Genomic DNA, 14,274 nt, shown 5'->3' on the forward strand with positions numbered 1-14,274 from the left:
TATTCAGAGTGTCCTGTTTGTTTGAAATCAGTTGAAACAACAGGCTGTTCCCTTGCTCAGAAATGGAACTTCGTTCTCCCCACCTAGCTATTCACTTACGCACCAGGAGACAAGTCCAACATCCACTGAAGGTAAAAGACATGGGAGGTTTTCAGTGGGAGTTAGATCAGTGTTCAGATAAATTCAGTATCAGATAAATTCAATCACAATTCAGTAAAACAACCTTTAATGGCTTCTCTTAGTAGTAATACAAACATTAGTTTCGTCAATAGAGAGATTTGATCTTTATTTTCAAATGATTTCCAAGTTTAGAAAAGATTTCAACTGTGTGCCAAACTAAGTTTGTATCTTCTATTGCAGGAAAAGGCTGTGAAGTGTACTGTGCCAAAAAGTGTGAAATTGTTGGTTTCAGCAGATCCTCCTAAACAAGGCAACAATTAAAGTTATTGTGGACATTGCACAAGGAGAAATCCATACATTTTTTTCCTCAAATTGCCTTCCACTGCTTGTACACAGTGTTCAGCCTCTTCCAATGAGCAGCCTAGAAAGACTCAGACTTGTTACTCCAGTTTGTCTAACAGGGTCAGCTAGATAACACAGCAATCCCTTGACAAAGTATATACCCAGCTACCTACCTTTTGTATCCACCCTGCCCCATGAGAGGGATATGGAAAAGTTACCTACTCTGGGCTTAAACTCTCAGATGTGCTTTGGATGATGAATCGAGTGCATCACTCCTGAAATAGGTCTGTGCCCTCTGCCAAGTCAAGCTGAGAAGCTAGACAGCATTTCTTCTCGGCCCACCAGCTGAGCTACACTGAACCACAGCTTCACTTTGGTCCTAGGAAGTTTTTCTAAGTAATGACACTTGTAAAGGCTCTTTTGTTTCTTGTGGCTGTTTTTTTCCCCGGGGTCTCTTCTGCGCAGTTGCTTTGGGAGACTAGCCATCACATCCCCTCTACTCTGCCCTGGTGAGGCCGCACCTGGAATATTCTGTCCAGTTCTGGGCCCCTCAGTTCAAGAAGGACCTCGGGGGACTGCTTGAAAGAGTCCAGCACAGAGCCACAAAAATGCTGAAGGGAGTGGAACATCTTCGTTAAGAGGAGAAACTGAGGGAGCTGGGACTTTTTAGTTTGGAGAGGAGGAGCCTGAGGGGGTCTTACAAAAAGGCACCTTTCCTGATGCTATGCTTCCCTCTCGCTGTATCACAAGGACGTACTGTGTTTCTGCTTCAGGGAGCTAAGATCCTCACCCAGGAAACAGTGGGAAGAATGGCATTGGCTGCAGACAGGCACTGGGAAGCAATTAGCACTTGATTAACTTCACTGCAAAGGGAGGCAAATTAACTTGGTGGAACAGTCTAAACAGATATCTTTATGCATACACACACACACACACACGCACACTGGTTTTTATTACAGGGTTGCCCAGGTACTCTTAAAGTAAAAAAGAGACAACATTTTGGTGAGTAGCCTGGTTAAGTGTGTGGTGAGAATGTACCCTCACACCTCTTCTCCTGTTGGTCAGGTTGTTGGCTATCATTGAACCAGTTGAGTGAACTTTCTCTGATTCCTGTTTTTTTCTCATTTTTTGTCAATTCTTTCCAGGAAGTGCAGGGTCATTTTCAGGTTTTCTTCCCTATTGACAATAAAGTTTTTTTCCACAGAACTTGCCAATTTGGGCAGGCTGGGAGCTGGGCTGAAAAGGTAGGTTTTTTCCTGATGAGCTGCCTTGCTCAGCTTCTCAGGTGGGATCTCATCTGCTCAGAAAATGAGATGAGCTCTTGCTCCTCCCCCTAGTGATTTAGCAAGAGAAGAGAAAGGAGGAAAGCTTTTTTTCTTCTTGAGAGGAGTGACAGGGAGAGCTACTATGAGACTGTAAAAATCAGGACTACTGTTTCATCTCTCCTGCGGTGTCTGGTCTGTGATTTAAGAGAAGAGTGGTCCTGTTCTGCAGCTGAATTTCCTTGGCTTAGAAAGCGGAAAGGAAGAATGTGTCTCCTGTAGCTAGAGGTAAGAAAGTAAAAAGATAGAGTAGGAGCAGAGATGGGTATGGTGTGGGATTGATGGAGGAGGAAGGGAGGTAGACTCAGTGGCCTAAATGAAAGTTGGGGTGGATGTGTTTAGAGGTGGACTTGAAGTGGGTGGCAGCTCTGATAGCAAGGAGAGTGTGAGTTGACACAATTGTTGTACTTTTTGCTTTTGAAAGAGCTGGTTGTAGTACATGTTGTGTGTCCACACGACAGGTAGTGGTGAGGTAGTCTTGGGGGATTCCAAAGTCATAAGAGTGAGCAAACACATCACGGTAACAAAAAGGGTCATCTCTTTCTGTGTGTGCCACTCACATGTGCTTTGTATGTCTGAGCCCATTAGTTGTTTTCTCCATTATCATTTTGGTATTTGTTCTGTCTTTTGCTCATATGCTCAGTGCTTGTCAGGTGTTCTTGGGGCTTGTTATCACATTGCTGTCTGCAGCTTTTACCTTCTTGCCAGTTGCTCTGCACAGTAAGTTAAAAGCCTTTGTTCTTGCTGTTAAGGTCCCACCATGTCCTACAACCCTAAATCCCTGGTGGTCACTGTTTCTCTGCTGCACGATCCTGCTGTTGTGTCTTCTTGTGTGTATACAATGCTTTTCCAACCTCGTGCTCCCTAGGGAAAGGGATTCTTTTCATGGAGCCATCCAAGATGTGAGCTAAATTTAATAATAATAAAGTAAATTTGATAGAATCCTGATAATGTGTGTGGTCAAAGTTAGTGACTGGCTAGTTGCTAACTTACCTCTTCCTGGCTCACTTAATAGCATCATAGAGTGCTCATTACTTTATATTACTGTGTAATATATAAAATTAATATAAAGTTTCATCAAAATTTCCCAGGTGAGATAGGAAGCAGCAAGACTCAGCAGTGCCCCATGATAAATCCTTTACTTATGCCCCCAAAAAAGACAGCTGCAGGGAGCAGAGGAGTTCTTCACTTTTGCAAGACATCTTAGGTGCAGTTTGTTTCGTTCATGCAGTTGTAAGTTGCAAGAGTCGATGACAGAATTGTCAGTATAATTATTTGTGCCTTATTGGAGTTATTTCCTTCAGTAGCACCCCTGGCTCACCATCTAAAGATGACAGCTGAAGTCTGTCTATACTTCCCTGACTTACAAAACTTGGACATTCCTTCTCAGTCTGTTTCCATCTAGTTTGGTAGGAAATTTCTGGAAAAAAATGTGATGTGTTGTAATCTTTTGTTCATTTCCTCTTCCTTAACCTAGAACAAAATCAGCAATGCTTTTTAGTGGGAGATGGAAGCAGATTTGTGTCAAACACATGCAACAGTTCTTTCTTTGTACCTGAATGTGACCAGAATGTTACTCAATTTATTCTGGTGGAGGAAGCATCTTTTTCTCTAAGGGGAAAAAAAAAAAAGAGAGAGAGGAAAAAAAAAAGACTGCTCCAGAAGTTTCCTCTCCTATGCATATTTTTAGAGTAATCTTCCAGGCTTTCAGCAAAACTAAACCTGGACTTCCAACATCCCCAAGATGAATGTAGAACCCACTGCTCTGCCATTAATCAGGTTTCGGTAGTAGGTCGTACGTGCGCTATCTGCATGGACTTGATTTGCTAAAACTAGGGAGGTTTAGGTGATAAAGCAAACACTGCAGAAACACACAGCAGAATTAGATGACCTGTTTTCTTGCATCAGCAGAAGTCTTCACGTCCTTCACTGTAAAAAATCACCCACTTCCTTGTTTCCAAACTGAATTTTTTCCAGCCTAACTGGTGGTTTCTTCAGTGTCTTTTCCAGGCCATCTCTCTGTAGAGACAAAAGCTTTCAGCTGCACATATTTGGATGTTGGGGTAATGTTTTGCTGCTTGCCTTTCTGCTTGCCTTCTGCCTCCCTCCTTTTTATTTTTGTATTTGTGGAGGTGATGGACTCTGCTGCCAGTGAAAGCCTAGAAATAATAATGTGCTGATAACCTTTGTGCTCACTCACGAATGTGGTCTGCAGTGAGAATTCAGCTTTTCTGCTGAGTGATGTGTCTGTGAAGCTTGCAGTGTTGCTGTACATCCAGCAGATGTGGGGATTTGATAATGAGGCCCTGAATACTTGGGGAAGTTACTGTATTACTGCTTTCTGCTAAAGAGATTTAAGAATGGTTTGGTTACAGCTTTGTAATCTTGATACTGCTGGCCTCTGCTGCATAGAAATGAGCAGTCCAATCCTAGATCTTCCACAATCCTAAAGCACTCACTTCTGGAAAGATGTCATGATTATTTGATAGGCTGAATTCTGCTGGTTTCTGTATGACAAGCATAGCTGTGTTAAACCCACACCAAAGGCTTGGGGTTGAAATAATCACTATCTTGTTACAAGTTTCCTGAGCTGTCTGCTCCCCAGACTTTTATTGCCATAAATAACTCTACAATTCAGGCCTCACTGCCAGAAGTGTTAAGTGCTGCAAATAGTATAGGAGATGACTCATGTAGTGAGATGAAGGTGGAGCATGAATCAGTAGGAAGGAAACTGATGTACAAAGGAGACGTTTTGAATGTAGATGACACACACCAAAAAAATCTGAACAAAGCAATGTTCAATCATCATAAAAATGAAGGAAAGGAATTTGTTCAAAAGGAAAAAAAGAACCTCTTCTATCTAATGACAAAGGCCATTCTAGAGAAACCTCATGGAGGGAAGGTGTTGCATACTGAGCCTGTCATTCCTTACCAAAGATAAACTGTGAATTGCATAGGAAGAGATGAATGGAAAATTCTTCCTGGTATCTCCAAACTAAACAGAGTATTCAGCAAGCAGGTTGCTTTCCAGATTGTTCTATGTGTATATAAACTGGAGGAAAAAAAACCCTCAATTTTGAGCTAAACATTTTTAAGACCTCAAGAATCCTCACAGCTTCAGCAAACCCACACTGAGAGCTAATAGCAATGCTAAAACAATAACCTGTGCACATCCCTTGTACAGAATTAACTCATGATAAGTGGATAAAATTCTCATAGACCATTCAATTTGGAACTGCAGCTTTTGGTCCTCTTGCTGACCCTCTAGCTCACACCCGTAGAGGTATCTTTAAAGGTAGACATGGAGTGCACTGGCAGGATGCCTGAACACAGGTAGTGCTGCCAAGGCTTAAGGGTTGCAGGTACTGATATGGAGCAAAACTGTGCATAGGAAGGGGAAAATCTTGCAGGGATATTTCTGTCTCTAATATAGTTGGAAAATTGATTTTTCATAATGCTATGAGGATAGTGATCATTTCTTCATTGAAGAACTGGACTGAATGGAGTTCAGTCCATTCTGGGGCTGAAATCTGGCACAGAGCTATTCATGCTTATTCCTGGTCACTGCTAGATGTAAACCTACCCATGTGTTAATGCTCAACATCTAGAGCTGTGTGTTGTAATTTGTAGTATGTCTGGGTAATAAACCTTTTCTACTCTGTGTTCAGTGCATTCTATGCATAGGTCATCTGCTGGATTTGAGCTCTAATGGAATAAATTATTCTTACAGCAGGGAGCATAGGCCAAATTTTTCTTGCTATTAAGGAAAAGCTAAGTGTTATCAACTAGTGGCAGATTTGTGTTTTCACTTGTACGTTACCCAGCAGTAGGTCCAACTCAGGTGTTAAATGTGACTTGGAAAAGTTGGCTTTGTTGGTGAAAAGCTTCATTTTAAAAAGTTGTACTGATTTTAAGAGACACACAAAAGAAATGCTTTCTTTCTGTTGGGAGGATAGGAGGTCTCAGGAGAAATAGCACAGACTGAGATTGTGTCAATAAAAGAGTGTGTGTAATTTAATACCAGACAGCTTTTAATACAGGAGGGGAAAAAAAACCCAGACACTCACCTATCTTATGAAGGGAAAAAGTATAAAAACCTAACTACAGTATGCTACCTAAATTTAGCCACAGAAGGGATGATCCTCTCAGATACTCAGAAATCTGAGGGAAGTGAAGGCTGTGGAGAAGCTGCATTCAGATATCCTTCAGCCCCATTTTCCAAAATGCTGCCAAAGGGAAGTGTTAAGCAGCACTAGTGGTCAGTCTTTAAGGTGATGTTTCCTTTTTTTAATCCTTCTTATGAAAGTTTCTGTTTGATCTTCAGTAATAGTAAGTGTGGCTTGAAAGTTGTGTAGCTGAAAGGGACCTGGGGGTTGTAATCAAGCAGCAACTGAATATGAGCAAACAGTGTACCCAGGTGGCAAAGAGAGCCAGTGGCATCCTGGCTTGTATTAGAAGTGTTGTGTCCAGCAGGAGTAAGGGAGGAGATTGTCTCCTTGTACTCTGCTCTGGTGGGGCCTCACCTTGAGTATTGTGTTCAGTATGAGGCACCTCAATATAAGAGATGTTGAGGTGCTGGAGCAAGTGTAGAGGAGGGCAGCAAAGCTGGTGAAGGGCCTAGAGAATAAATCTTATGAAGAGCAACTGAAGGAGCTGGCGCTGTTTAGTTTGAAACAGAGGAGGCTGAGGGAAGACCCCATCTCTGTCTACAGCTACCTGAAAGGACATTGCAGGGGAGCTTGTGATGGTCTCTTCTCGCAGGTAATTAGTGCTGGAACAAGAGGGAATGGCCTCAAACTGTGACTGAGTAGGTTTAGACTGGACATTAAGAAAAATATTTTCACAGCAAGAGTGGTCAGGCATTGGAATGGGCTGCCCAGGGAGGTGATTGAGTCACCAACCCTGGATGTGTTTAAAGGTTGTTTGAATGTGGTGCTTGAGGATATGGTTTAGGCTGACCTTTGTGGAGTAGGGTTATTGGTTGGACTTAGTGATTCTGAGGGTCTTTTCCAACCTGAATGTTTCTGTGATTCTGTGAATATAAGTGGCTGAGGTTAGACATGTGTGAATGGCTTGCCTCAAATGATCAGGGTGCTCAGGATCATGCTTGGTTTGAGCATGTATTATTCCTGTGTTCAACACTGTTGGGGTAGTGCTTTGGACAATCCCTGTCCGTAAATGTGTTAAACTTAGACTCCCTGCAGACTTTCTCTGTCCTGATATCTGTGCACAAAATCTTGAAGAGGCTTCTGATGTTTAATACAACATGTGACAACAAAAGAATAAACTTGAGTTCAAGGGCCAAAATAAACTCCACATTATTACTTGGAATGAAAGGAAAGTGGGCACTAACTTCTTACTCAAATACCAGATCTATAATTCTTTTTTTCAAGCCTATTTTGTAATGATTTCTTAGTCTGAGATCAAATGTCAATTATAGATTTCTCAGAAGTGTGAATGTTTAGGACATCTGAGGTCTTAAGTGTAACTGTAAGCCCTGCCAGCAGCATTTCTTCTGGTTTTGTGGCCTTAAGAAACGAGCTTAAGGCAGGTAACTTTCAGTGAGTTTTTCAAAGAGCAAGTTCTTAGCATTGTTGCTGTCTCATATATACCCATTTGAAACAAGCCCAGAAGCTATAAACAACTGAAATCTCCTGCTTCTGCTGTATTAACATTCCCATAATACAGTCCTCTGATGTTTAACAACTTGCTTCTAAAGCTAGAGGAGATATGCTTGAGTGCTTTGCATGGGCAGAAATTGCATCCTGGAGTGCTTGTATTGGTGTCAGAGCTGTAGCAGGGGTCCTGTCTCATATAATGACACCTACCTTGTTTTCATACCTTTCTTCAGTCCTGGCAATGGTACTTCTGCTCTTGATTATTCCCTGCACCCTCAGCTCCTCGAGAATGTCTGATGATTTTTGCCTCTCTGTTTCTCGTAAGGGCCATGATTTACTGATGAACTCACTGGTGAGCAGGGTGTCTTCAAAAGACAAAACCATAAAAACTTAATATTTGTGAAGCACTTGGCATTCAAACAAAACTTTGATGTATTTCCAATGCCAGAGTTTTTATTTCAGAGCTTACAGACTGAGAACATCGCAGAATCACAGAACTAACCAGGTTGGAAAAGACCTTCAAGATCACTGACTCCAACCTATCATCTAACACCTTCTAATCAACTAAACCATGGCACTAAGTGCCTCATCCACTCTCCTTTTAAACGCCTCCAGGGATGGTGACTCCACCTCTCCAGGCATCCCATTCCAATGACAAATTGCTCTTTCTGTGAAGAACTTCCTAATATACAGCCTAAACCTGCCCTGGTGCAGCTTGAGACTGTGTCCTCTTGTTCTGTCACTGGTTGCCTGGGAGAAGAGGCTAACCTCCATCTGGCTACAACCTCCCTTCAGGTAGTTGTAGAGAGTGGAGAAGGCCTACTCAAGGTGGTGTCCTATGCGGTAAGCTTTTAGTTGCTTGAAAAACAGTACAGGCACCTAGCTCAGTTTCTCCCTGCAGTCAGTCACACCCAGAGTGGCTCATTCAGGAAAGCATGGAAGCATGTGTTGAAGGCTTGTGACACCAACTTTTGAGCCTATTCCCAAAAAGGAGTCCTTAGGGAGCTCTTTACATTTAAAGTCCTCAACAGAGGACTTTATCTGGTCAGAGAAAGCCAGGCTGGGATGGAATAGTACAAGCCTGCTAATGGGCTGTGTTGTAAAGATTGCTGCTTTCTTCTGTTAAATGAACTCGAACGTTCATACGCTTTCATGGTCTGTGGTTTTTGTTGTAACAGCATTGCTAAATTGGAGTCTGATCATAAGCATTCCAACACTTCATTATATATTTCTAAATGGCAATTAAGAATAAAAAACCCACATTCTTTTGATAACCCTTCTGAGTGGCTGTTCAGTTTCCACATATTAGACAGGAATAAACAACTAACAACTTTATTGCCAAGACGCATCAGGTTTTTCAGCTCTCAGTTGACAGTTTTGCCATCTGCCCAACCTCTCTTGGCAGAAGTGAGAGCTTTTGTATGAAGAATGCTTGGACCAAATCAAAATCACAGTTATTTGACATCTGCCAGTCTTTATAAACAGAGTGAGTGTGACAATGTTGGCTTATTTTTCAGTTGTAAAACAAAAATGCAGACCATCTATCACCTTGGAGAAGCTGACTCCATACCTTTCCTAAAATAACTGAACTAGTCAGTCACCCAAAAAACACTGGGGTTCAGCTGTCAGTCAGAACATGTAAATGTCAGAAGCCAGCACAAAGCAAAACATAGCTTGGCAAAAAACAAAAACAGGATGAGTGGGCAATATTGACAAGTGATGTGAATTTGTATTGGTTTTACTGATCTACTCATTCAGAAGAAAAATGTAATTGAAATATCTTGGTGTGATAGAAGGATTTTTTTCCCCTTGAAACAGAAGATTGAGATCCCTTCCAACCTTTATCATTCTGTGATTCTACCATTTGGAAAACTTTCTGCTTAGAAATTTTCTTTTATCAAGTGGGAGGAAAAGGAGCTTGAAATTAAATGAAGTTCCATTTCAAAGCAAGCAAATGATTTTGTTCAATCTCAAGTGAAATCCCTTCTCCATGTCCTTCTGTGGCCTTGGGAGCTAAGTCCTCTTAATTGACAGCAAACACCAATAATTATTCTTTCGGTATTCAATTTGGACTATTTTATTACAACCCATGTTTGTTATGAAGAGTAAACAACCATTCTAGATTTTCAATTTAGTGTGTTTGTGAAATGTGTTTGTGGCCCTTGAAAAATACAAGAGTTCAACTACTAAGTTTGGTAGTTGGAGTGTGCTGAAGATGTTGCTGCTTTTCCGTTAGCAACTCTTACTGCAGTGGTATCCTAAGATGATAGAGAAGTTTGGGGTTTAAGTGTTTACTTGTACTTGAAAACAAAAAGTTCTTAGCAGACCTTTGCTTTGTCTTGGCCATTCCTGGAGTTTTTATACTTTTCTCTCAATGATCATAGAATGGTTTAGATTGGAAGAGACCTCAAAGATCATCTAGTTCCAACCCCCTGCCATAGGCAGGGTCATCTCCACTAGAACAGGTCACTCAAGGCCTCATCCATCCTGGCCTTGAACACCTCCAGGGAGGGAGCATCCACAGCCTCCCTGGGCAACCTGTGCCAGTGTCTTGCCACTCTCACTGTAAAGAATTTCTTCCTAACATCCAGTTTAAATCTCCCCTCTTCCACTTTAAACCCATTACTCCTTGTCCTGATGACTGGCCCTGACACTTTTCTGTGGCTGACTTAAGGAAAAACATCACATTTCCTTACTGTCCTTACCAGGTGCTAGTCAAGGCCTTGCTCTGACCATTCTCTTGTAAAAACCAACTCATAGTAACAGCAGACAGCCCTAACGTGGACAGTGTGACTTCCCAGTGTGCTGTGGTCCAGTTAGTGAGGGCTGGCCCTGGGGACAAGGCAGAATAGTGTTCTCTTGGTCTGTTCTAGGCATCTGCCAAGAGAAGTAGATCTACCCTGCTGTCTGTTTGGGTCATGAGAGTTGAGTCATGCTACAGAACATAATCATCAACTGGGAAATATTTTCTGCTGTTATTATGTGGTTCTAACTCAGTGCTAGGAGCTCAGTCCTTGTGGTGTCACAGCTTGAACATGTCTGGGTACAGAACTGGCTGTAGCAATAGATCACAAGATTCTTAGGTCTCAATTTGTGGAGCTAATATGAACTTTAGTTACTCTTTACCTGCACTTTGTGCATTGCTGCTTTTCTGCGAAGCTGTAAGTCTTTCTGGCAGTTCCTCAGGTGAGTCTCCTTCACTGGCCTTATCTTCAAGCTTGGCTCCATCTTTTGAAGTGCCCATTGTCCAAGTTGCCCCATCCAATGAGGTGACAGCCTCTGTTCCAGCAATGCTTTCATTTTTATTCTACAAGATAACGAAATAACAAATGTTTAGAAGCTTAAGGAGCTTCTCTCACTTAAGGTGGTGTCGAGAATATTCCTATAGAATTGGCAGGTTCTGAGTGGAGTGAAAGACAAGTGTTCTGAATAGTTAATCCATGTTCGGTCACAGGTGGATGTTGATGATGAGGATTGGTGTCCCAGAGCATTTTGGAAAGGAAGAAATGACCTTAAGCCTCAATGTGTCCATAATCCAGTCAACTATATCTGAGTATGGTTTTGGTACTTTCAGTGCCTTCTGCATGTGGATCACTGGTTAGGAAATTTAACCCAATTTTAAAGCAGCATTTGGCAAGGTGGTAACCTGTGCACCTTCTAAACAATAGCTCTGAGGCTCCAAATAAAGCAAAGCTAGAGCCTAGGTGTATTCTTGTCTCTTCTCTGTGTGTCTGGGCTTGAAGCAACTCTGCAAACTTCACAAGGTGGCTGTGTGCATGTATCCCAGAATATATATACAAGCCCCTCACCTCTTAAGAGCTTTTTGAGGCAAAACCCACCTTGCTGCAGTGTTGTAATTCATCACTGGTGTGGGAGATAAGTGCCTCTACTTGCATCTTTAATGAGGCAAGTGGAACAAATTATGGGAAGCCATTTTCCAAGTGCTGTAAAATAAGATCACGCTTGTGGCCTCATCCCTGTCTCATAAGAGTTGTGTTAAGCTGACTGAGTGAGCCACCTTCTCTTAAGCAGCTCTCTGATAGAGTTAGGACTACTGTTATCTTTAGCAAGTTCATTCATCTCAATGCATGTGTTCTACACTTGTTTGCTAAGGCTCCTCTTAACATACTTTGAGTCTCTTGAGAAGAAGTCACTACCTGTTTTTTGGCTTCCTGGTTGTTCTGTAGTTCCTCTGAAGACGTCTGTGTGACACCAATCCTCTTAGAAATATTGCAGCCCATGGTGAAACTGTGACCATCTGCTTCTCCGTGCTGCAAGTCCAGGGTGAAGGAATGACCTAGTCTCTTCCTTCAGAACTTGGTTGTTCCTTATCGCTATGGAGTCTAACTGTTGCCAGGGCCTGTTGCTACAATAAATGAACACCACAGGAGGTTTTCTTCTTATGTCCTGGCACACAGACGTCATGATCCTTGTCAAGGCACCCTCCTCCAAAGTTCAGAGGGAATGTTTCTTCTGTGCAGCTGAGACATTGATCTGAGAGCAGGCAGTCTGTACAGGTAATTCAGGGCATTGGTGAGCCAGCTGGCAGAACTCAAGCAAAGACACTTGAGTATTTCCAGCCTTTTTTCCTCTTTGTGTTAGATGAAGAAGATAATGTTGTGTAAATTGTGGGGAGGAATAACAATAGGCACCAGTACAGGTTGGGGACTGCCCTGCTGGAAAGCAGCTCTGCGAAGAAAGACTTTGGAGTCCTGGTGGACAGCAAGTTCTCCATGGGCCAGCAGTGTGCCCTTGTGGCCAAGAGAGCCAATGGCATCCTGGGATGCATCAAGAAAAATGTGTCCAGCAGGTCTAGGTTGCTTCTTCTCTCCCTCTGCTCTGCCCTGGTGAGACCACACCTGGAATACTGTGTCCAGTTATGAGCTCCCCAGTTCAAGAGAGACAGGGACCTGCTGGGAAGAGTCTATCGGAGAGCCACAAGGATGATTTGAGGACATGAGCATCTCCCCAATGAGGAGAGACTGAGAAACCTGGGGCTGTTTAGTCTGGAGTAGAGAAGACTGAGAGGAGATCTCATCAATGTGTATCTGAGGGGTGGGTGTCAAGTGGATAAGGCCAATCTCTTTGGTGGTCTGCAGCGACTAGGCAGGGGGCAATGTCTACAAATTGGAGCACAGGTTTCACCTCAACAAGAGGAGAAACTTCTTTACAGTGAGGGTGACAGAGCACCAGAACAGGCCGCCCAGAGATGTTGTGGAGTCTCCTTTTCTGGAGGCTTTCAAAGGCTTGTGGATGTGTTCCTGTGCAAACTACGCCAGGGGATCCTGCTTTGGCAGGGGGGTTAGGCTTGAAGACCTCTGGAGGTCCTTTCCAACCTCTAAGGTTCTGTGATTCTGTATTGGCTGGGCTCCTTGTTTGCCTTTCTCTTTAAATGCTTGCTGGAATGGTTCAGCTCTAAAACTTGTTTGCAAGTAAATAATAGGTGACAATTTAATCCTTGCAAAAAAGGTGATTTTAAAAACAAATTATTCCTCCAAAAAGAAGTGAGATGATGAATTGGAAACTGAATGTCACTTAGCAAAGTAAGAAAACTTACTATGTGAAAAAATCATAGACTGTAACATATTCCAAACTTGGATGCTTTCTGCTTTACAGATTGATTATAAGCACATAAGAAGAAAGACAAGTGATAGTTTGAAGAAAAGGGAGTGCACAGGTTGTAACAAGTGGCATGAAATGTGCCCTCATTCATATTTATGAAAAGGACCTTCTCAGGTCTCAACAGGATTTGTGCACTTAGAGCCTGATCTTTTAATATCTTCCGCACATGATTAAATTGACGTGGTGAACAGTGCTTTTGAACAATTGGAGATACAGGCTTTCAAGAGCAGACTGCTCTCACACTGAAGCTGACTGACAGCAGAAGACCTTCCTCTCATGTTAGCAGTTTTTTACCAGTCTGAAGAATTAAAAATGAGCAAGTTTCAGTGCAGGCCAGGCACTGCATATGTTGGTTGAAAAATAGAGGCTCATTCTTCATGGACACAAATATAGAATCATACAATTGTCAGGGCTGGAAGGGGCCTCAAGGATCATCCACTTCCAACTCCCCTGCCATGGGCAGGGACAGCTCCCATTAGATCAGGCTGCTCAGAGCCCCAGCCAGCCCAGCTTTAAAAACTTCCTGGGCAAACTGTTCCAGTGTCTCACCACCCTCATGGTGAAGAACTCCTTCCTAACATCCATTCTGAATCTACCCACTGCTAGTTTTGCTTCATTACCTCTAGTCCTATCACTACCTGACATCCTAAAAAGTCCCTCACCAACTTTATTATAGGCCTCTTTAAAATACTGGAAGGCCACAATAAAGTTTCTGTGGAGCCTTCTCTGAAACTGAACAGCCCCAACTCTCTCAGCCTGTCTCCAGAGGAGAGGTGCTTCCAGGCCTCTGATCATTCTCGTGGCCATTCTCTGGGCACATTCCAGCATGTCCATGTCTGCCTTGTAATAGGGGCTCCAGAACTGGATGCAGTACTCCAGGTGGGGTCTTATCAGGGTGGAGTGGAGGAGGAGGAGAATCACTTTTCTCAACCTGCTAGCCGTGCTTCTCTTGAGGCACCCCAGGATAGGATTTGCTGTCTGGGCTGCAAGTGCACACTGTTGGTTCATGTTGAACTTCTCATCCACCAGTACCCCCAGGCTACTTCTGTTTAAGAAAACCCACGGAACAGAGCTTATATGAAGCACAACATAGAAACTGGAGAGGAGGAAGAGATGTGAGTAGGCTGCTAATGGTGGGAAAGGGGAAGAAACTGCCAGTGGCTTTATGCCTTGTCTTGTGAGAATGAAAACAAGAGCCAGTCACTAGCATGTGCATGCTGAGGAGAAATGGCTACAAACCCAGAAACAGC

The 14,274-nt window shown here is 42.8% G+C and overlaps 1 protein-coding gene and 1 long non-coding RNA gene across 6 annotated transcripts in view; one reads left to right on the forward strand and one right to left on the reverse strand.

Annotated features, from left to right (window-relative positions):
• Positions 1–237: 237 nt before the first annotated feature.
• STMND1 (stathmin domain containing 1) lies at positions 238–11,643 on the reverse strand. The gene is made up of 4 exons (XM_064160974.1): positions 11,560–11,643; positions 10,529–10,709; positions 7,626–7,767; positions 238–421 (listed from the first exon to the last, which is right to left on the reverse strand). Exons 1-4 carry the CDS (start codon positions 11,641–11,643, stop codon positions 409–411), a joined length of 420 nt encoding a protein of 139 aa, XP_064017044.1. The 3' UTR covers positions 238–408.
• Positions 1,821–14,274, forward strand: part of LOC135184834 (uncharacterized) — a 145,123-nt gene continuing 132,669 nt past the window's right edge. For all 5 annotated transcript variants that reach the window (XR_010306206.1, XR_010306208.1, XR_010306204.1 and 2 more), the window contains exon 1: positions 1,821–2,012. This is a non-coding gene — a long non-coding RNA (uncharacterized LOC135184834). The remainder of the gene's footprint in view (positions 2,013–14,274) is intronic.

Source organism: Pogoniulus pusillus, chromosome 21 (genome assembly GCF_015220805.1).
Source record: "Pogoniulus pusillus isolate bPogPus1 chromosome 21, bPogPus1.pri, whole genome shotgun sequence".
Lineage (NCBI taxonomy): Eukaryota > Metazoa > Chordata > Aves > Piciformes > Lybiidae > Pogoniulus > Pogoniulus pusillus.

Excerpts from the sequence above, each read along its gene's own strand:
- STMND1 (XM_064160974.1), bottom strand. The coding sequence starts at position 11,643 with ATGGGCTGCAATATTTCTAAGAGGATTGGTGTCACACAGACGTCTTCA. Across the intron at positions 10,710-11,559 it reads ACCAGGAAGCCAAAAAACAG|AATAAAAATGAAAGCATTGC; the intron begins GTAGTGACTTCT and ends GTTATCTTGTAG. Across the intron at positions 7,768-10,528 it reads CAGCAATGCACAAAGTGCAG|ACACCCTGCTCACCAGTGAG; the intron begins GTAAAGAGTAAC and ends TGTCTTTTGAAG.